Source organism: Macaca nemestrina, chromosome 13 (genome assembly GCF_043159975.1).
Source record: "Macaca nemestrina isolate mMacNem1 chromosome 13, mMacNem.hap1, whole genome shotgun sequence".
NCBI lineage: Eukaryota > Metazoa > Chordata > Mammalia > Primates > Cercopithecidae > Macaca > Macaca nemestrina.
This window is the reverse complement of record NC_092137.1, coordinates 63,112,118-63,134,988: the sequence shown is the minus strand read 5'-3', so window position 1 is coordinate 63,134,988 and position 22,871 is coordinate 63,112,118. Positions and strand designations below refer to the sequence as shown.

Below are 22,871 nucleotides of genomic sequence, written 5' to 3'. Positions count from 1 at the left end.
GTATATGTATAGTGTGTGTGTATCCTCAGTTGCTCTATGGATCAAGTGAGGAAACAAAATATTGCCCGGCATACAATAGGCACAGTTAAGTTCGTTTCCTTTCTTTTTTCTTTTTCTTTTTTTTTTTTTTTGAGACAGAGTTTCACTCTTGTTGCCCAGGCTGGAGTGCAATGGCGCCATCTTGGCTCACCACAACCTCCGATTCTCCTGCCTCAGCCTCCTGAGTAGCTGGAATTATAGGCATGTGCCACCACACCTGGCTAATTTGGTATTGTTAGTAAAGACGAGGTTTCTCCATGTTGGTCACGCTGGTCTCAAACTCCCAACCTCAAGTGATCTGCCTGCCTTGGCCTCCTAAAGTGCCAGGATTACAGGTGTGAGCCACCACACTCGGCCTATTTCCTTTCCTCTATAGAGAGATTAGGAACGCTTAATTAGCTCCAAACACCTGACGGAATAAAGAGGGATGGTGTAGGAAGCAAGCAATGAGGGAATACAGATTCAGAGAAACAAGTGATAGGTTTAGGTATTCTTTATGGTCAGAATGGATAAGGAACCTAAAGTTTCTTGATTCTGGCTAGTGTCCCAGTCACTGTTTATTTTTGCTCTTATGGATACTGGAATTGGCCATCTCCTTTTGCCTTATATTTCTATCATCTGCTCCTTTCATTTAGTGTTTTTCCCTCTTTCTCTAGCACAACCCAGCAAGACAGAATTTAAGTCATTGGGTTAAAAAAAAAAAAAAAAACACACACTTGATATAAAAACCAACACCTGGAGATTGACTTATGGAATGGCTGAATGAGGAACTCAGTGAACAAACTCTCCCTCTATACAGGAAAACAAATAAAATGAAGTATTTCAGAAGTCTGGCATTTAACAAAAGCCACAGAATGAAATGAAAAATTGTCTATTCAAAAGAAACTACTGAATTTCAATGTCCTTGAGAAAAATAGAAGCCCAGGTACCTGAGTAAAGTATGGTTCCAACATCATAAAATATTAATGGAAATGCTAGGTTCCAATCCTTTCTCTACTGGCAGGAGGTGGGGGACTTGTAATTTTTTCTTTATCCCTCTGAGATCAAGTTAATCTCATTTTTAACATTACTACCTACAAAAATTAAATAACCTAATACAGTGGTAACAACACACCCATGACTAGATAGGCAAAAGTTATTTACCTAAAAAAATTTGCTAAGACCAACACACAGAAGACACTATATTATTTACAATGGAATCGTTCAATAGCTTTAGGTTTTGTTCCAAAGGTGTTTTACCTTTCCATGTAGTCATCACATATTAAAATTTCTAAAAAAGAGTGACAATCCAAAATTATACCTTGACATAAATCAAAGTGACAAAATTGAAATTCTTCAACAAAACATTTACCTGGACTGAGCCTTAATCTTTCCAGTTCATTTGTCAAAGGATGATTTAGATTTCTTCCTCTATATTAGTATAAAGCTGTCTCTCATGAGCTCCTTTCCTTTCCTCTCTCCTTTCCCCTTTCCTTTCCTCTTTCCTTTCCCCTTTCCTTTCCTTCTTTCTTTTTTTGTCTGTTTTTCCTTTCCAACTTGTATTACAGGTTCAGGACATACATGTGCAGGTTTGTTACATGAGTAAATTGCATGTCATGGGGGATTGGTGTATAGATTATTTCATCACCCAAGTAAAAAACACAGCATCCAGTAGGTACAGTTTTGATTCTCACCCTCCTCCCACCCTCTACCGACAAGCAGGCCCCAGTGTTTATTGTTCCCTTCTTTGTGTCCATGTGTACTAAACATTTAGCTCCTACTTATAAGTGAGAACATGCAGTATTTGGTTTTCCGTTCCTGTGTTAATTTGTTTAGGATAACGGCCTCCAGCTCCATCCATGTGCTGCAAAGAACATGATTTTGTTCTTTTTTATGGCTGTGTAGTATTCCATGGTATATATGTATCACATTTTCATTATTTGGTCTACTGCTGATGGGCAATGTAGGTTGATCCAGTGTGTTTTCTATTGTGATTAGTGCTGTGATAAACATACGCATGCATGTGTCTTTACTGTAGAACAAGTTACATTCCTTTGGGTATATACCTAGTAATGGGATTGCTGGATGGAATGATATAACTGTTTTAAGTTCTTTGGGAAATCTCCAAATTGTTTTCCATAGTGGCTGAACTATTTCACATTCCCACCAGCAGTGTATAAGTATTCCCTTTTCTCTGCAACCTCACCAGCAACTGTTATTTTTTGACTTTTTAGTGATAGCCATTCTGCCTGGTACGAGACAGTATCTCATCGTGGTTTTGATATGCATCTCTCAAAAGATTACTGATGTTGAGCATTTTTTTCTCATATACTAGATGGCCACATGTAGGCATTCTTTTGGGAAGTGTGTTTTCATGTTCTTTGCTCATTTTTTAATGGGGTTGCTTGGTTGTTTTTTGCTTGTTAATTTAAGTTACGTATGGATTTTGGATATTAGACCTTTCTCAGATACATAGTTGGAAAATATTTTCTCCAATTCTATAGATTGTCTGTTTACTCTGGCGAGAGTTTTTGATTTCTGTTTTTTTGTTTGTTTTTTGTTTTGTTTTGTTTTTCTTCCTTTTTTATTATTATTATTTTCTATTATACTTTATGTTCTAGGGTACATGTGCACAATGTGCAGGTTTGTTACATATGTATATATGTGCCAAGTTGGTGTGCTGTACCCATTAACTTATCATTTACATTAGGTATATCTCTTAATGCTATACCTCCCTCCTCCCCCTACCACAACAGGCCCTGGTGTATGGTGTTCCCCTTCCAGAGTCCAGGTGATCTCATTGTTCAATTCCCACCTATGAGTGAGAACATGCTGTGTTTGGTTTTCTGTTCTTGTGATAGTTTGCTGAGAATGATGGTTTCCAGCTTCATCCACGTCCCTACAAAGTACATGAACTTATCCTTTTTCATGGCTGCATAGTATTCCATGGTGTATATATGCCACATTTTCTTAATCCAGTCTGTCACTGATGGATATTTGGGTTGGTTCCAAGTCTTTGCTGTTGTGAATAGTGCTGCAATGAACATACGTGTGCATGTGTCTTTATAGCAGCATGATTTATAATCCTTTGGGTATATACCCAGTAATGGGATGACTGGGTCAAACGGTATTTCTAGTTCTAGATCCTTGAGGAATCGCCACACTGTCTTCCACAATGGTTGAACTAGTTTACAGTCCCACCAACAGTGTAAAAGTGTTCCTATTTCTCCACATCCTCTCCAGCACCTGTTGCTTCCTGACTTTTTAATGACTGCCATTCTAACTGGTGTGAGATGGTATCTCATTGTGGTTTTGATTTCCATTTCTCTGATGGAGAGTGATGATGAGCATTTTTTCATTTTTCTGTTGGTTGCATAAATGTCTTCTTTTGAGAAATGTCTGTTCATATCCTTTGCCCACTTTTTGATGGGGTTGTTTGTTTATTTCTTGTAAATTTGTTTGAGTTCTTTGTAGGTTCTGGATATTAGCCCTTTGTCAGATATGACTAGACTGCAAAAATTTTCTCCCATTCTGCAGGTTGCCTGTTCACTCTGATGGTAGTTTCTTTTGCTGTGCAGAAGCTCTTTAGTTTAATTAGATCTCATTTGTCAATTTTGGCTTTTGTTGCCATTGCTTTTGGTGTTTTAGACATGAAGTCCTTGCTGTGCAGAAGCTCTTTAGTTTGACTAGGTCTCATTTATCAATTTTCTTTCTTTTTTTTTTTTTTTTCACAATTGCTATTGGAGTTTTTGTCATGAAATCTTTATCAGGGCCAATATCACATAATGGTATTTCCTAGGCTTTCTTCTAGGGTTTTTATAGTTTCAGGTTTTACATTTAAGTCTTTAATGCATCTTGAGTTAATTTTTGTATGTGGTGAAAGGAAGGGGTCCAGTTTCAATCTTCTGTACATGGCTATCCAGTTAACCTGGCACCACTTGTTGAATAATGAATCCCTTCCCCATTGCTTGTTTTTGTCAACGTTCTCAAAGATCAGATGGTTATAGATGTGTGGCTTTATTTGAGTTCTCTAAACTGTTCCATTGTTCTGTGTGTCTACCAGTACCATGTTGTTCTGATTACTGTACCCTTCTAGTATAGTCTAAAGTCAGATAGTGTGATGCCTCAAGCTTTGTTCTTTTGGCTTAGGATTGCACTGGCTATTCAGGCTATTTGTTGTTGTTATTCCACATGAATTTTGGAAGTTTTTTTTTTCTAATTTTGTGAAAAATTAATTGGTAATTTTGATACAAATAGCATTGAATCTGCAAATTGCTTTTGGCAATAGGCCATTTTAATATTGATTTTTCCTATCCATGAGCATATAATGTTTTTCCACTTGTTTTTGTCATCTCTGATTTCTTTCAACAGTGTTTTATAATTCTCATTATAGAGATCTTTCTTCTCCCTGGTTAGCTGTATTCATAGGCTGTGTGTGTGTGTGTGTGTGTGTGTGTGTGTGTGTGTGTATGTGTATTGTGAATAGGATTGTGTTCTTAATTTGGCTTTCAGCTTGGATGTCATATAGACTTGTAGGTGTATAGAAATGATATTGATTTTTGTACATTAATTTTGTATCCTGAAATCTTGCTGAAGTTGTTTATTGGATCTAGGAGCTTTGGGGCAGAAACTATGAGGTTTTCTCAATATAAAATCATACCATTTAGGAAAAGTGATTGTTTGACTTCTCTTCCTATTTGGATTGTTTCTATTTCTTTCTCTTGTGTGAATGCTCTGGCTAGGACTTCCAGTACTAAGTTGAATAGGAGTGGTGACAGTGGGCATCCTTGTCTTGTTCTGGTCCTCAAGGGGAATACTTCCAGCTTTTGCCCATTCAGTATGGTGTTAACTGCAGGACTGTTACAGATGGCTCTTAATATTTTGAGGCATGTTCCTTTAATACCTAGTTTGTTAAGGGTTTTTAACATGAAGGGATGTCAAAATTTATTGATAGCTTTTTCTGCATCTAATCAGATAAACATGTAGTTTTTTGGGTTTTTTTGAGACAGAGTCTCATCCTGTCACCCAGGCTGGAGTGGTGCGATCTTGGGTCACTGCAACCTCCGCCTTCTGCGTTCAAGCGATTCTCTTGCCTCAGACTCCCAAATAGCTGGGACTATAGGCGCCCACCACACCTGGCTAATTTTTGTATTTTTAATAGAGACAGTGAAATTTCAATTTCACCATTTTGGCCAGGCTGGTCTCAAACTCATGATCTCAGGTGATCCACCCGCCTCAGTCTCCCAAAGTGCTAGGATTACAGGTGTGAGCCACTGCACCCAGCCAAAAACATGTAGTTTTTGTCTTTAGTTCTGTTTATGTGATGAATCACATTTAATGATTTACATATTTTGGACCAACCTTACATCACAGGAATGAAACCTCCTTGATCATGGTGGGTTAGCATTTTGATGTGCTGCTGGGTTTTGTTTTCTAGTATTTTTGTTAAGAATTTTTGCATCCACATTCATCAAAGGATATTGGTCTGAAGTTTTCCTTTTTTTGTTGTGTCTTTGCCAGGTTTTGTAAAGGTGCTGGTCTCACGTAATTAGTTAGAGAGGAGTCCCTCATCTTATTTTTTTGGAAAGTTTCAGTAGGATTGGTTATCAGCTCTTCTTTATACGTCTGGTAGAATTCAGTCATGAATCTGTGTAGTCCAGGGCTTTTTCTTTTTGGTAGGTTTTTTATTAGTGATTCAACTTCAGATCTTATTATTGGTCTGTTCAGAGTTTCAATTTCTTCCTGGTTCAGTCTTGGGAGGTTGTGTGTTTCCAGTAATTTAGTCGTATCTTGTAGGTTTTCCAGTTTCTGTGCATAGAGGGAGTCATAATAGTCTCTGAATGTTTTTCCTATTTCTGTGGGGTTGGTGGTAATGTCTCCTTTGTCATTTCTGATATGTAGTTGAATCTTCTCTTTTTTCTTTATTAGCCTAACGAGCAGTCTGTCAATCTTATTTATTTTTTCAAAAAACCAACTTTTGGGTTCACTGATCTTTATGTACTGTTTTTCAAGCCTCAATTTCATAGACTTCAGCTCTGATTTTGGTTGTCATCTTCTGCTAGCTTTGTGTTGGTTTGTTCTTGATTCCCTAGTTCCTCTAGGTGTAGTACAAGATTGTTAATTTGAGATCTTTCTAACTTTTTAATGTGGGCACTTGGTGTTACAAGCTTTCCTCTTAATACTGCTTTAGCTGTGTCCCAGAGATTCTGGTTTGTTGTATTTTTGTTTTCATTTGTTTCAAAGAATTTCTTGATTTCTGCCTTATTTGTTTACCCAAAAGTCATTCAGGAGCAGGTTAATTTCCAACATGGTTTTGAGAGATGGTCTTAGAATTGATTTCTGTTTTTATTGTGCTGTCGTCTGAAGGTATGGTTAGTATGATTTCAGTTATACTGAATTTGTTGAGAATTGTGTTATGACTGAGCATGTGGTTGATTTTGGAGTATGTGTCACGTGCAGATGAAAATAAGTATATTCTGTTGTCGGTCAGAGTGTTCTGTAGATGTCTGTTAGGTCCATTCAGTTAAGTGTCACGTTTAGGTCCTGAGTATCTTTATTAGTTTTCTGCCTGGGTGATACTGTCAGTGGGGTGTTGAAGGCTCCAATTATTATTGTGTAGTTATCTAAGTCTCTTTATAGGTCCCTAAGAATGTGTTTTATGAATCTGGGTGCTCCAGTGTTGGGTGTATATTATTTAGAATAGCTAAGTCTTCTTATTGAATTGAACCCCTTACCATTATGTAATGCCCTTCTTTGTGTTTTTTGATCTTTGTTGGCTTAAAGTCTGTGTCTAGCATTAGAAATAGCAACCTGTCCTCTTTTTTGCCCTTTTCCGTTTGCTTGGCAGATTTTTCTCTATCCCTTTACTTTGAGCCTATGGGTGTCAATGCATGTGAAATGGGTCTCTTAAAGACAGCATACAGTTGGGTCTTCTTTATCCAACCTACTATTCTGTGCCTTTTAAGTGGGGCACACAATGGCAGATTTGATATTTTACATTCAAGGTTAATACTGTCATATGTGGATTTGATTCTATCATTGTGTTGTTAGCTAATTGTTATATAGACTTGATTGTGTAGATGCTTTACAGTGTCCATGGTTGATATGGTTTGACTCTGTGCCTCCACCCAAATCTTATGTCAAATTGTAATTCCCAGTGTTGGAGGAGAGGCCTGGTGGGATGTGATTGGATTATGAGGCAGATTTCCCCCTTGCTGTTCTTATGATACTGAGTGAGTTCTCATGAGATCTGGTTATTTGAATGTGTGTAGCACTTCCCCCTTTTCTCTCTCTTCCTTCTGCCCCCACCATGTAAGACATGCTGGCTTCCCCTTTGCTTTCTGCCATGATTTTAAGTGTCCTGAGGCCTCCCTAGCCTTGTCTCCTATTCAGCCTGCAGAACTGTGAGTCAATTTAACCTCATTTTAAAATAAATTACCCCATCTTGGGTAGTTTTTTATAGTAGTGTGAGAACAGACTAATACAATGGTCTATGTATTTAGCTGTGTTTTTGTGGTGGCCAATAATTATCTTTGGTTTCTATGTTTAGCACTCCCTTAAGGACCTCCTGTAAGGCAGGTCTGTGGTAACAAATTCCCTTAGCATTTGCTTTTCTGAAAAGAAATTTATTTATTCTTATCGTATGAAGTTTAGTTTGGCTGGATATGAAAATTCTTGGTTGGGATTTCTTTTCTTTATGAATGTTGAATATAGGCTACCAACCTCTTCTGGCTTGTAGGGTTTCTGTTGAAAGGTCTGTGGTTAGCCTGGTGGAGTTCCTGTTATAGGTGACCTGCCCTTTCTCTCTAACTGCCTTTAATATTTTTTTCTTTCCCTTGGATCTGGGAGAATCTGATGACCATATGACTTAGGGATGGTCATCTTATATAGAATCTCACAGGGGTTCTCTAAATTTCCTCCATTTGAACGTTGACCTCTCTAGCAAGGATGGGGAAATTTTCATGGACAATATCCTTGAATATGTTTTCCAAGTTGCTTGCTCTCTCTCCCTCTGTTTCAGGGATGCCAATGAGTAGTCGGTTTGGTTTCTTTACATAATCTCATATTTCTTAGGGGTTTTATTAGTTCATTCTTTTTTTTTTTTTCTTTATTTTTGTCTGACTGAGCTGTTTAGAAGAATTGGTCTCCAAGCTCTGAGAGTCTTTCCTCAGCTTGGTCTATTCTGCTGTTAATACTTCCGATTCTATTATGAAATCCTTGTAGTGAGTTTTTCAGCTCTATCAGATAAATTTGGTTCTTTCCTAAAATGACTATTTCATTTTTCAGCTCTTGTATCATTTTATTGGATTCCTTGGATTACATTTCAACTTTCTCCTGAATCTTGATGATCCCTATGGCTATCCAGATTCTGAATTCTATGTGTGTCATTTTAGCCATTTCAGTCTGGTTAAGTATCATTGCTGGGGAGCCAGTGTGATTGTTTTGAGGTAAGAAGACACTGGGTTTTTGAGTTGCCAGAGTTCTTGCACTGGCTCTTTCTCATCTGTGTCGGCTGATGTTCCTTTAATCTTTGAAGCTGCTGTCCTTTGGATGCAATTTTTTACTTTTACATTATTTGATGTCATTGAAGGTTTGACTATGGTATACGTTGTGTTCAGATGACTGGCTTTATTTCCGGATTATTTCAAGGGGCCAAGGCTCTCTCAGCATTCGTGGGTTGCACGCTTTAACCCTGAGGGCCTGGTACCAGACCCACAGCTTTGTTATCTGGGACCTCAAGGTTAAGCACCTGCTGTGCTCGAGGGGCTGAGATATTCCCAGTCTGCTGGCAAGATCACTCTGATGTGGGGTGCTGGCGAAAGCATTTCATCGGGGTGGTTGCAGTGGGGTTCATGCCCATGGGCAGTGGGGACTGTGCACGTACACTTGCACCAGTGGCGGCAATGAAGTGTGGTACGCATACACCAGCAGGGATGGGGCAGCAGTGCCTACATGCTGGCGGGGGCAGGGTGGCAGGGTCTGTGTGCATATGCTTACACCAGCAATGGCGGGGTGGCAGGGTGCACATATGTGTCCACTGGAGGGGGAATGGTAGGGTCAGGGTGGTAGTCACAAGGTCCGTGCACAAGCCCATCAGTGACAACAGGGTGGTGAGGTCTGTGTGCACATGCACATATGCCATCAAAGTGCTGTGGGGGAGGCAGTGGGTGGGTATGCATCAGCAGGGACCTGTCTGCTGAAGCTCTCTGATAGTTATAGAGTATCCTTTCTTTAAAGCACCAGTCTTACAATTATAAGACCTTTCTTCCTCTCATTTCAAAACAGCATTTTAAAAACAATCTTAACCCAAACCATCCAATCCATACTGTACTGTAAACTTATGGGCTCACAAACATAAATGCAGTGTTGCAGTAAAATCGATTTTCTTGGATATTATTTTTAAATCATCAAAAATAGCCAAAAATGTCTTTTCTTAATTTAAATTAAATGGCATGGGGAGAAAAGAGCAAATATTAATACATGTTTTATTATGAATAAAATCCTACCTTAGGAGAAGTAGAGAGATCTTTTCCTGCAGAAACTGTGTTTTCATTTACTCCTCCTGTTTTTGGTGAGAGGACTGGTGGAGCTGGGGCCTTTCTTTTCACTCGCCTTTCAGTTTCCAGTTCTTGAATAGGATTTACCAAATTATTTGGAGAAGGAGTTGATTTAGGTTCATAAAAAGGGTTTGATCTAAGTGAAAGAAGAATTATTGTTAGATGTCTCTCAAAAAATAGTTCATTTACAAGTAAAATAATAAATGTGCACTGAAAACTAAAATTTCTTTTTTCAAATAAAACCCAAACCAGTGATAACCCAGAATTTGGAAATAATGACTGTTAATCTTTTGGTCCATTTCTATCCAGAGTTTTTAAAATTTGGCTTTAAAAAGTACTTAAAAATATTTAATACAAGGTCACATTCAGCTCAAACTATTATATATAGAAACTTAGAAAAATGTTAAATATTAAAAATAATAAATCCTGTATATTTTCCATACCCAAGGAAAAGGAAGATGTAAAAATCTCGATTTGATTTCTTTTTTATGCTTGAGCTCTGTTACACTTTCTTGTATTTCATCTTTTCTTCTATGTTAAATTCTCCCCTCATTATGGAACACGTTTTAGTGGTTCAATCAGCAAGGTTCTGCTTATAGTAAATTCTCCTAGGCTTTGAAAATGTCTTTATTTCAGCCTTACATTTAAGTGATAGTTTAGCTGGGTAGAGAATTCTAGTCGTCAGTTATTCTATCTCAGGGTTTTGAAGATATTAATCCACTGTCAGCCTAACGTTGCTCCTTTGTAAGTCATCTTTTCTATGTAGTTGTTAAGATCTTCTCTTTATTTCTGGTTTGAGCAATTTTGACACCTATGACATGTCTAAGTGTGGATTTCTTTTGATTTATTCTGTTTCAGACTCTTTGTATTTCCTGAGTCTGAAGAGTCATGTGTTTTATTGGTTCTGAAAAATTATCTGCCTTTATCTCTTTGATAGCCACTTCTGTATTTTCTCTGTTCTCTTTGAAATATCTTATATCTATGTTGAACAACTACTTGTCAGGTTTCCTAGCCTTTCCATTTTTATAAATCTTTATTCTTCTGCTATATTCTAGATAACTCTCTCACATCTCTGATCCAGTTCATTTTTTCTTCATGTCTAATATTCAATTCTCCAGGAATTTTTAATTTTAATAAGTGTATTTCTTCATATATCTGTGTGCATGATACCTCAGTTACAAAGATTTGAGTTACTAATCATTTAAACATACTTATTTTATAGTCTCTATCTGACAAATCTAGTATTTGAAGTTCTTGCATGTATAATCCTACTATTTCTTTTGTCTCCTGACTCTTCCTCTTAGTAAACTGTTTCCTTGTATGTTTTGTAATTCTATATTGTGAGTTCAGAGTTTCATCTGAGGAATTCCTGTGTAGTCTAAGCTAAGAGTGCCTCTCTTCAGAGTGTTTAACACTTGCATTTGCCAAGTACTTTAGGACTAAGAAAATTAATATCTCTACACACTTGTAATTCACCTCTGAGACAACAGTGTGCTGGCACCACTACTGGTTAGGCACTAAATCAGAATAAGGACAAGAAGCCTCTACTTACGAAAGTTTTGAATGGTCCTTTTCCCTTTCTAGATCAGAGATCCCTAACTTAAATTCAATTCCTTACTTTTCAAGAATGAACAGGAAATGTTTCCATTTAGGTAAAATGTCCAGAATAGTCAAATTCACCGGAAAAAAAAGCAGATTAGTGGTAGCCAGAGAATGAAGGAAGTGGGGAATTGGGACTAAATGGTAATAGGTATGAGGTTTCTTTTTGTGGTAATGAAAACATCCTGGTATTAGATAGAGGTAATAGCATAACAATATAGTGAACATACTAAAAGTCACTGACATGTACATTTTAAACTGTATAATTTCATGTTATGTGAAGCACATATCAATGTTTTTAAGTGCTATGAAAATGAACAGGAATAGTGGCTGCACAGAGATAGTACTGTGCAAACACTTATCCCTTTCTTTACATGACAAGTTACATACTTGCTGATTAATATATTTTAAATATAAATAAATGTAAGCAAAGAAAAAATATTTACAGAATTGGGACTATTTTTACATTCTGTTGATCACCTATGATTTGAAAAATCTATTTCAGAACTTTATGCATCACTCTAAGAGACAATTATTTTTATCTCGGTATTGTATATTTGAGTAATAAATTAGTTATATCACTAACTCATTGTAAGTTGAAAATTCACTGGTTATATTAAGGAGAAAATTGGACAGAATAATTTTAAATGACATTATTTATTGTTTAGAAAACAATTCATCAAGAAAAATGAATTACAGAGAGAAAAACCAAAGTTGGTTCAGGATTAATTTAAACATACTGGAAAAATAATACAAAATGAAGCTAAGGAAGAGTCTCTTCCTCTCACCTTGATATCTATGTTTCTTTGGAAAAACAAACTCCAAGTTATTAAAATGGGCATGTAGCTTCCCTGAATAAAATTCAATGAAAGGTTTCACTGGGAAACTGACACAAAACCATACCAGAAATGACTGCATGCTAGGCCTCAAAAGTCACTTCATAAAAGTTCTGAAAAAATAATATTGGTTTATTGGTTTTCATTTTTACTATATAAACTAGAAGAGTTGAATTATCCCCCAAATATAAGTAACTGAGAAACCCATGCAGTTGTTAAGTGTAAAGGACACGTCCTAAAAGGCAAGGAAGGATGAATACTTTCTCTTTGTGCTTATGGATATGCTGGGACACTAAAGGTAATTCCACACATCAAAGGATTCCGTACTATTTATTTGTGATAGTTTAATGTCATAGAGTATACAGGAAGAATTTGGTAATGGAAGATGAGTCATATAGGTTTTTTGCTTGATGAAAGGTCATAAGTTTATTATTGAAGTAAGAACGAATTTTGGAAGATTTCTGCTACTGACATTCAACCTATAAATTTTTGCAGAGAAAAGATGATAAATACCAAACAAGTAATTAATACAAACAGAGTTCTTCCTGGACTTGCACATTAGCTTATGTGCAATCTTTAGAACTTGTGTGTATATTTCTACAAAATAAAGAAGCTAGAGTATTTACAGACTCCCTCTGGTAACCCCAGATGATTGAGCAAGTTAGAACGCTCTTTATTCACGAGAAACTTGTAAAGACTGTGACTTTCATGTGGAAAAAGAATGCCCAAAAGGAAACACCCAGTGATTCTGATTTTAGTTTTTATTAAGGCATTTAAAAAGTTTAAGCAAACATTAGATGTCTCTTTAATTTGTTAATAAGAGAGCAGGTGTGAGTGTGTTGTGTAATACTCATGTATTTTGGAATACCTGAATGCCTGTACTTAAAGTTTGCATTTACATTCAAATATTCTAGGTGTGTGGCTATTACTCAGCACCTACACCACCCATGAGAAATTTTACTTCAATCACATGTTAGCTATTTCAAAGAAAACAAATATAATAACTTTACCAAGTGTTAGGCCAACTTTTCAACCCCCCATATAGTTATTAATTAGTAATAAGATGTCAACCTGGGTTTGGGTTTAGAATCAGATGATTATTATGGTGTAATTCTGAGACTTTTAGAGATTAGAACCTTTTTAGGTTTTATCAAAACCTAGCCATACCCAGGAAGCATGTAGCACATGTTATAAAATGTGGAAAAGATGAGAAACACAACTCCAGAGCAATAGAAAACAAGTCAATTTTCTCTTTCAAATAAAAGTCTCAAAATCTTTTTTTTTTTTTTTTTTTTTTTTTGAGATGGAGTCTTGCTCTGTAGTCCCAGGCTGGAGTGCAGTGGCATGGTCTGGGCTCACTGCAACCTCTGCCTCCCAGATTCAAGTGATTCTCCTGCCTCAGCCTCCTGAGTAGCTGGGATTACAGGCACCTGCCACTACACCTGGCTAATTTTGTATTTTCAGTAGAGAGGGGGTCTCACCATGTTGGTCAGGCTGGTCTCGATCTCCTGACCTCAGGTGATCCACCTGTCTTGGCCTCCCAAAGTGTTGGGATTACAGGTGTGGTTCACCACACCCATCTAGTCTCAAAATATTTGAAGTTACTTATTACAGTTCCCTTAAATCATCTCTTTTAAAAATCAAACGATCCCTGTACTCTCAATCATTGTTTATTTGATGTGGTTTCTGAACACTTTAATGACTTTTTCTCTACTTTGTTAACATTCTGAATCACCAATGCCCCTTATAAAATACAACAACTAGTAGACAAATAGTGCTCAAAATAAGAGCTAACCAATGCACAGTAGAGAGATAACATCTCTCCCTTTGCACAAAGCAATTACCCCAAACTTTCATGATTCAAAGGAGCCTTATTATTATTCCCCTCTCAACCCACATATACAGTATTTTGAAATATTTTCAAGCTGCATTTTTAAAGAAATAACTATTTTTCCCAAGTTCTAAATAATGTTAATACACAAAAGTTTATGTATTTCCAAGGAAAGCAAAGACTCATATAGCCTCACAAGTGATCATATAATTATTATTAATATTTATCATATAATTATATTACTTATTATTAAATATTTTAAAGATCTCTCCAGTCACACACCAATTATTTACATCAAATAGACCTAAAGGCCCAAGAATTCCAAGCTGGAAATCACTCATGTGATACAATATTTCTGTTATTAAAGTTAAAGATTGTTGTTCTTTTTAAAACAGCTTTATTTAGGCATAAACAATAAACAATAAATGGCTGACACTTGAAAATAAAATTTAATCAGTATTTTTTATGCATGCATGCAAGTGTGAAACCATCAGCACAAATCAAGATAACAAACATTTCCAGTCCTTCCAAAAGTCTCCTGGGTGCCCCTTTTTAACCTCTTCCTCACTCCAGTTCTGATTGTAAACAACTACTGATCTGCTTTTTCTCACTATAGATTGTTTGCATGTTCTAGAGTTTAAAATAAATGGTATCACACAGTATACTATTTTCTGGTCTGTCTTCTTTCACTCAGCGTAATGATCTTGCAATTTACACATAGTTTGTTCCTCTTTATTACTGAGTAGTACTGCATTGTATGGATATGCCACAATTTGTTTATCCATTTGCCTGTTGACGGATATTTGAATTGTTCTCATTTTGTTATTATAATCAATAAAGATGTTAAAATATTTACGTAGAAGTCTTTGTGGACATACAAATTCTAGTCACCTCAGTACTCCCAAGTCCAAACTCTGTCTCCTTAATTCAGGGTGATTACCGGGATCTGTCTGCGTTTTTTTCTCTCTGAACTGCATTTAGAAACTCTCTCCCACAAATAACGTTACATAATTGCAGGGCTCATCTTCTTTGTTTCTGTTCTCTCAGGGATCATTATCCTGTGCTGTTTGTGTCCAGTGTCTGAATCTTACTGTTTCATATAATCTTACTCCAGTTTTTAGTTGTTTAAAAGGCTAAATCCAGTCTGCGTTATCCCATCATGGCTGGAAGTGGAGGTTTTGCTGCTGCTTTTAAAGCACACTTAGGGTCATGTTCTGTAGCCATATGGCCTGTGAACTGTATAACTCCAGATTACAATATGAACACATCCCCTTTTTTTTTTTTTTTTTTTTTTTTTTGAGACGGAGTCTTGCTGTGCCCCAGGCTGGAGTGCAGTGGCGCTCGATCTCGGCTCACTGCAAGCTCCGCCCCGCCGGTTTCACGCCATTCTCCTGCCTCAGCCTCCCAAGTAGCTGGGACTACAGGCGCCCGCCACCTCACCCGGCTAATTTTCTTGTATTTTTAGTAGAGACGGGGTTTCACCGGTTTAGCCAGGATGGTCTCAATCTCCTGACCTCGTGATCCGCCCGTCTCGGCCTCCCAAAGTGCTGGGATTACAGGCTTGAGCCACCGCGCCCGGCCAACACATCCCCTTTTTATCCCCACTCCAGATTTGGGCAAAGGGCAGCCCTAATTACACAGTCTATTCATACTGAGCTTGTGATAATTCCTAATTTAGAAATATTATTATTACATTGTTTGATATCTATACAAGTCGTCTTATCACATCAATACCACAAATGATTATTTTGTTCTCCTCGCCAACAGACCTGTAACACAACTGAAGTTTAGTGTCTAGAGTTTGACAAAAAAAAAAAAAAAAAAAAAAAACCTAAATACCGTTTGTAATATAGTTTATGTGAGAAGACACAGTTGGAATTCCAACAAGAGATTCTAGGAATATATCTTCCTCACTAGTTAGTTTAGGGTCTACACACACCTACCTGGAAGAGGTTGGGAGAATAAGGTTTAAGACTATAAACATTCAGATAGTGGATGAGTTAGATACTGACTTATAAAGTGTACATTAATGATTTGTACCCATCTAAAGGTACATTACAAAAGAATCTCTTTAGTTCACATAGAGACTAACTTGTGATGATAGCAAAATGAAATGTACTTACTCATCCAACTCTTCTTCTTCAGTTTTAGAACTATCAGCATAGAGGTACTTGCTCATGTCCACAGGTCTTATATTTTTTCTTTTTGTAGACTGGGGAGGAGAATCCTTTATGGTCACAAATGCTTCTGGCTCATCGAATGGGTTCAAATACTGTGGAGTCTGCACCTCTTTAAAGGGATTATAGCTGTTATTATAAAAAGAGTCTTCTGTTCTTCTAGGTGAAGCTGTTTCAGTGATTGGTTCTATGAAATAAAAGCAGATGAATTAAATCACATTAATACCATATGATATTTTCTAATATTGTTTAGTATTCTCAAAAATATAACTATTAAATTAATAAGCTCTATGGGGCTGAGAAAGTGCAAAGCAATAATAAAACAATAATATACTTTAGAGGGGTTAAGTATTCTTAATGTTCAGAAGATGTGATATATAAAACCTCTGTCAATTTCTCCAGGAATGGTACTCCCAAAAATGGCATTTTTGGATCTTTACTGTTTCTTGAGATCCTCTGCAGTATCTAACAGTATTAACATTATGATATGTCAATTTTGAAAATGTTTTCTTAGATGTGCAAAACTATATTCTTTTATTATAGTCTACCAGCTTGCCATTACAAACTGATACATAACAAATTTCTGTTTTTAAAAGAACATGAAATGGGCTGGTTGTGGTGGCGTGCACCTGTAGTCCCAGTTCCTAGGGAGGTTGCAGTGGAAGGATGGCTGGAACCCAAGAGTTCAAGGCTGCAGTGAGCCATGATTGTACCACTGCACTCCAGCCTGGGTGACAGAGCATGACCTCAATTCAAAAATAAAATTTAACGCTGGGCACAGTGGCTTCCACCTGTAATCCCAACACTTTGGGAGGCCAAGGTGGATAGATCACTTGAGGTCAAGGAGTTCGAGACCAGCCTGGCCAACATGGTGAAACCCTGTCTCTACTTAATATACAAAAACTAGCCCAGTAGGGTGGCGGGTGCCTGCAATCCCAGCTACTGAGGAGGCTGAGGCAGGAGAATCGCTTGAATCCAGGAGTCAGAGATTGCAGTGAGCTGAGATTGCACCACTGAACTCCAGCCTGGGAAACAGAGCGAGACTCTGTCTCAAAAAAACCCAGAAAACTAAAATAAATAAAATAAAATAAAAAGAACAGGAAACTGACTCATTTCTGAAATGTTCTTTGGTATTTACATAAGCACAGACCACTCAGGGATCTGATAATTCATTCTGTCCTGTGTTGTAAATATACCCACATGCCACTGAAATTGTTTTCTCAAAGTTTTCAAAGAACAGGTTTCTGTATGCTAAAAGACCTTAAATCTTTAGAGTTTTTAATGAGAATATTTTTTCAATATAACTTAAATCCGATCAATAATAACATAAGAATCTTCAGGTTGAAAGCACTATAATAATACTGGTAAGCTGATAGAGATACCAAGTTTTTCTAGCTTTTATTATTTCAAATTTTAATTTGAAAACGATGGTACTTTTATTTTTATTTTTTGAGACACAGTTTCACTCTGTTGCCCAGGCTGGAGTGCAGTAGTGAGATCTCGGCTTACTACAATCTCTGCCTCCCCAGTTCAAGCGATTCTCCCACCTCAGTCTCATGAGTAGCTGGGATTACAGGCATGTGCCACCACACCTGGTTAATTTTTGTATTTTTAGTAGAGACAGGGTTTCACCATGTTGGTCAGGCTGGTCTTGGATTCCTGTCCTCAAGTGATCCACCTGCCTCAGTCTCCCAAAGTGCTGGGATTACAGGCGTGAGCCACTGTGTCTGGCTTCAGTGGTACTTTTAAAATAAAACTCTGACTCAAAATACAAAACTACTATAATAGTAGCAGTACTTAGCATGAGGCTTTTTCTTTTATGTTTGTTAGCATTTTAAAACAAAACAAGAATTTGTAATAAAACTGTCTAAGATTTGCTGATAAAAATATTTTATCAAATTGTAGAAAAATTTCAGCAAGCCAAAAGTCATAGTGTATTAAAAGTAATTTTAATTATACTATGCAATGCTAAAATATTCTGTGAGAGGAAGGCAGGAAATTGGTTATTGAAATTCTCAAGAAAAATTGTTTCCTAAGTGACATTTCAAACAACTTAATCTGATTATTATAAAAATTTTATGACTGACATTTATTAATGACTTTTATTTTATTTTTTTGAGATAGAGTTTCACTCTTGTTGCCCAGGCTGGAGTGCAATGGCACAATCTCGGCTTACTGCAACCTCTGTCTCCCAGGATCAAGATATTCTCCTGCCTCAGCCTCCCGAGTAGCTGGGATTACAGGCACATGCCACCATGCCTGGCTAATTTCTTGTAATTTTAGTAGAGATGGGGTTTCACCCTGTTAGCCAGGCTGGTCTTGAACTCCTGACCTCAGGTGATCTGCCCACCTCAGCCTCCCAAAGGCCTGGGATTATAGGTGTGAGCCACCGCACCTGGCCAATGACTTTTATATTTTAAAATCAGACTACATATACTCTAGATGTTAGCCCAGAAAATTTGTCTTTATGTTGAAAAGAACATAAAATGAAAACTTCTGAGCTGAAATTCTGTACACCATGGTGAAGCAAGTAAAAAGTGTGAAAGAGAAGTCATAAAATCATAGTAAATCAATACTTGAAATGAATTTAAACATAGCCTACATTAAAGAAGAGACTCAGCAATAGTATCTTTTGTAATACCATGATAATAATCAAACTTAACACCACTAGAATCTTTATAATCATGTAAATTAAGCATTTTCTTTTCTCCATAAGGGAAGAGAGACTGTAAAGTTTTTCTTTTTTTTTTTTTTTTTTTTTTTTGAGACGGAGTCTCGCTCTGTCACCCAGGCTGGAGTGCAGTGGCCGGATCTCAGCTCACTGCAAGCTCCGCCTCCCGGGTTTACGCCATTCTCCGGCCTCAGCCTCCCGAGTAGCTGGGACCACAGGCGCCCGCCACCTCGCCCGGCTAGTTTCTTGTATTTCTTAATAGAGACGGGGTTTCACCGTGTTAGCCAGGATGGTCTCGATCTCCTGACCTCGTGATCCGCCCGTCTCGGCCTCCCAAAGTGCTGGGATTACAGGCTTGAGCCACCGCGCCCGGCCTGTAAAGTTTTTCCTATCCAATTTTGTATTAACAAATATCAGGGCTCAAATGCTTAAGAAACTGACAAAATGGGTCAATAAAAATAAGGTTTTTATTTCTTTCTTTCAGGAAGAGGATTGCAAAAATTAATCCAAGCAAATTCATCAGTTCCAACACCAAAAGCAAGAAAGTATACAAACTATAGAGCAAGATTTGAAGATGCTAGAATAGGCAACAAAGGTGGGTTTAAGAGAAGACTCCTTCCTTTCTCTCTCTCTCTCTCTCTCTCTCTCTTTCTCTCTCTCTCTTTTTTCCCCGAGCCGGAGTTTCACTCACTCTGTCGCCCAGGCTGGGGTGCAGTGGCATGATCTTGACTCACTGCAACCTTTGTCTCCTGGGTTCAAGTGATTCTCCTGCCTCAGCCTCCCGAACATCTGGGATTATAGGTGCGTGCCCTACACTGGGCTAACTTTTGTATATTAAGTAGAGATGGGTTTCACCATGTCAGCCAGGCTCATCTCAAACCCCTGGTCTCAAACAATCCACCCGCCTTGGCCTCCCAAAGTTCTAGGATTACAGGTGTGAATCACTGTGCCCAGCCTACATTTAATAGCTTTCTAAAAAAGTCACTCAAGGGCCAGGTGTGGTGGCTCACGTCTGTAATCCCAGCACTTTGGGAGGCTAAAGTGGGTGGATTACAAGGTCATGAGATTGAGACCATCCCAATCAACATGATGAAACCTCGTCTCTACTAAAAATACAAAAATTAACTGGATATGGTGGCATGCGCCTGTAATCCAGGCTACTCGGGAGGCTGAGGCAGGAGAAACATTTGAACCCGGGAGTTGGAGGTTGCAGTGAGCCGAGAGTGTGCCACTGCACTCCAGCCTGGGTGACAGAGTGAGACTCTGTCTCAAAAAAAAAAAAAAAAAAAAAGGCACTCAAGCACATAAATATAAGAGGAGAACTGAAGCTGTAAAACCAAAAAAAGAACCATCTGAACAATTGCAACACATTTTTTTCTTCCCCAAATACTTCTGTTTTGAGGCTGCAAGTTTTTAATCAATAAAGATAAATTATTTCTATAAAAATATTTTTATAATAAAAAATACTTACTCCAAAGATTCTAATAGGCATATATTTAAAGAGAACTCTGGTTGACATGTATTTGTTTGGCTCTACAGGTATAATTAAAGATTCTGAATCAGGCTGGCTTACCTCTTCTACATAGAAATATGATCTTACGTGTTGTCTGCCACTCTCCTTTATACCTCTGATAACAGACTTACATTTAGAAAACTTATTTGATTTTAAAATAGAAAGTTCAAATACTGAATGTCTCAAACATTTTGTAAATATTTTTGAACTCAATATACTTAATTGTATGTAGTACAAAATCAAGAAGTTGTGTGGTCAAAAGAAGATACCTGATTAAGAATCTTAGCTCCAACTCCACTTCCATCTACCTAAAGTCAAATCATTTAACTTCTCTCGGTCTCAGCCTCCTAATCTATGAAAAGAGGTAGTTGTTGACTGCCTCTGCGATTTATTGTGACTTTTTTTTTCTTTTTCTGAGATGGAGTTTCGCTCTTGTTGTCCAGGCTAGAGAGCAGTGGTGCAATCTTGGTCACCGCAACCCCCCCCTCCCAGTTTCAAGCAATTCTTCTGCCTCAGCCTCTCGAGTAGCTGGGATTACATGCATGCGCCACCATGCTGGGCTAACTTGTTGTATTTTTAGTAGAGATGGGGTTTCTCTATGTTGGTCAGGCTGGTTGCAAACTCGTGACCTCAGGTGATCCGCCAGCCTCAGCCTCCCAAAGTGCTGGGATTATAGGCATGAGCCACTATGCCTAGCTACTGTAACCTTTTTAAGATTTAAAATACATTCATAATATATAGCCTTCAAACAAAATAAAAACTTGTGAATACAAACTTCCTATTAATAATTTGGAGTCTGGTAAGAAGGGAGAAAGTAAAGGAAGAGGAGAAGGAGAAAGAATTATGAAATGATATTGCTATAACAGAATGAATCCTGAAGCTAAAAAACCTCATTTTCACCATGACAGGCAGTAGCAAAATTCTTTAAAACTCATGAAGATTTCTCAGACGCAGTCAAAAAAGATGTAAACAGTGGTTAATCATTCTTGCATTTATGTTAAGCATACAGAGTTCAATCAAACAGAAGTCTCACTTCTGCAACAGCCCTTAGCCAGGCTTTATGAGTTCAAAACTACTTGATAAGAAAAATGACTCAGGAAAAAAAAATCCCTGGTTTTACACCTCACGAGTATGCTGTATATATATAATAGCAGCGGTTCTTAACCTACTCTCTGCTCCATGTTTTCACATGCATAACTCACTCTCACTACTAATTCTCAGCTAGAGAATCTCAGCCAGAGAGACATAGAGTTAGGGTCAGAAGGGCTCATGAGACTGAGTGTCAGGGAAAATGATCCATATAGAGAAGCTACCTCCACCACCCCAAAATCAGTATATCCCTGACCTTACTTGGTAGACCAAATGAATGAGACTTGTAAAGCCCCATGTAAATGTTTATGTAAGGCTTTCTTTTTTCTTTAAAAGCAATTCCATAGAAGTGACCCAGAATTGCTGATCAACTCCAAGTGGTATTGAACACAATATCATTATAAACAATAATTTTTTTTTGTTAGTCTCTTAAGAATATATTTTCCTGCCCTTACAGTTCAAGACAACTTGACTATACAAAGACTTTAAAAGGACAGAAAAACTTGCTACCTTCTGGGTCAGGATCTCCAAATGGATTTAATTCTGCAACATCAGAGTCATCAAATGGATTTGAATTCACGGTGGCCAAGTCCTTTTCTGCTTCATCCAAAAAGTTAAGTTTGTTGATAAGCTCTGAAAATAAACATATGGGTTAGTTTCCTGTTACGGTTAAGTGTAAGTATTGATCATTTGTGAAACATTTCAAATGGTAAAAATTCACACGAATAATACCTGCAAATAATAGTATATAGCATTTTACCAATGACAGAATGCCAATGAAGTATTTTGTAGCATACCAACATTTTCAAATAAAACAAAACAAACATTTGAGTATTAATTGAAAATTATGTCAGATAATGAACTATACTAAAGAAACTTCCATCTCAATTTAATTTGAGCCAATAAAAAAAGTGCTGACATAGACTTTTAGAAAGAACATTCATCACTACCAAACAGGAATAACTGAAATGGGCTTATGGTAAGCAAACATTCTAAAAACAATATATTTATAATATATAAACACACTCAAGAAATAGCATGTTATATGACATTGCACTTTGAAAATGTTTTAAAACCACTATCAAGGATCCTGACACAAGACTTTGCTAAAGATAAGTTCTGTTATCTTGTTGCCTGTTGGTGCACTACAAATTACCAAAGAAAACATTCAAGGAAAAGCACAAAGACAAAACTGACAGCTAAGTACAGACAGAAGTCAAGAGGTAGCAGGTCACAGTAAATACAGGCAATCAGAAGCAGAAAGAAAGGAGGAAAGCTCTTAGACCTTCAGAGGAACTGGCTGATTTAGCTGAAGGCATATTTGCTTGCTTTATGCAGTCATCTTGATCTTCATCTAAGCTGCTCAGAGCATTCAACTGGTTTACAATTTCTGTAAACAGAAGCCAGTCAAGACAAATATAAGGTAAGGTCATTTAATTAAAGAGAAGTAGGAGCATGCTGTTACCCAAAAAGACAAAGAGGAGATGCTTGGTTAATCAACAGAATACATTCAGTGGATGTTATTTTTATGAACCGTAACAGATATGTTTAACTGAATGTTATGCTGTACCCATATTTTA

General features: G+C 37.3%; 1 protein-coding gene across 23 annotated transcripts in view; it reads right to left on the bottom strand.

The window, feature by feature from the left end:
• LOC105465127 (EH domain binding protein 1) overlaps window positions 1-22,871 on the bottom strand; it is a 406,349-nt gene that overhangs the window by 161,535 nt on the left and 221,943 nt on the right. For 16 of the 23 annotated variants that reach the window (XM_071076797.1, XM_071076793.1, XM_011713372.2 and 13 more), the window contains 4 exons: window positions 22,577-22,681; window positions 21,802-21,924; window positions 15,965-16,205; window positions 9,525-9,711 (listed from right to left, as the gene is read on the bottom strand). In XM_071076797.1, the coding sequence (XP_070932898.1) occupies window positions 9,525-9,711; window positions 15,965-16,205; window positions 21,802-21,924; window positions 22,577-22,681 (656 nt within the window). The remainder of the gene's footprint in view (window positions 1-9,524; window positions 9,712-15,964; window positions 16,206-21,801; window positions 21,925-22,576; window positions 22,682-22,871) is intronic. The other 7 variants (XM_071076803.1, XM_071076800.1, XM_071076802.1 and 4 more) reach the window with 1 other exon arrangement.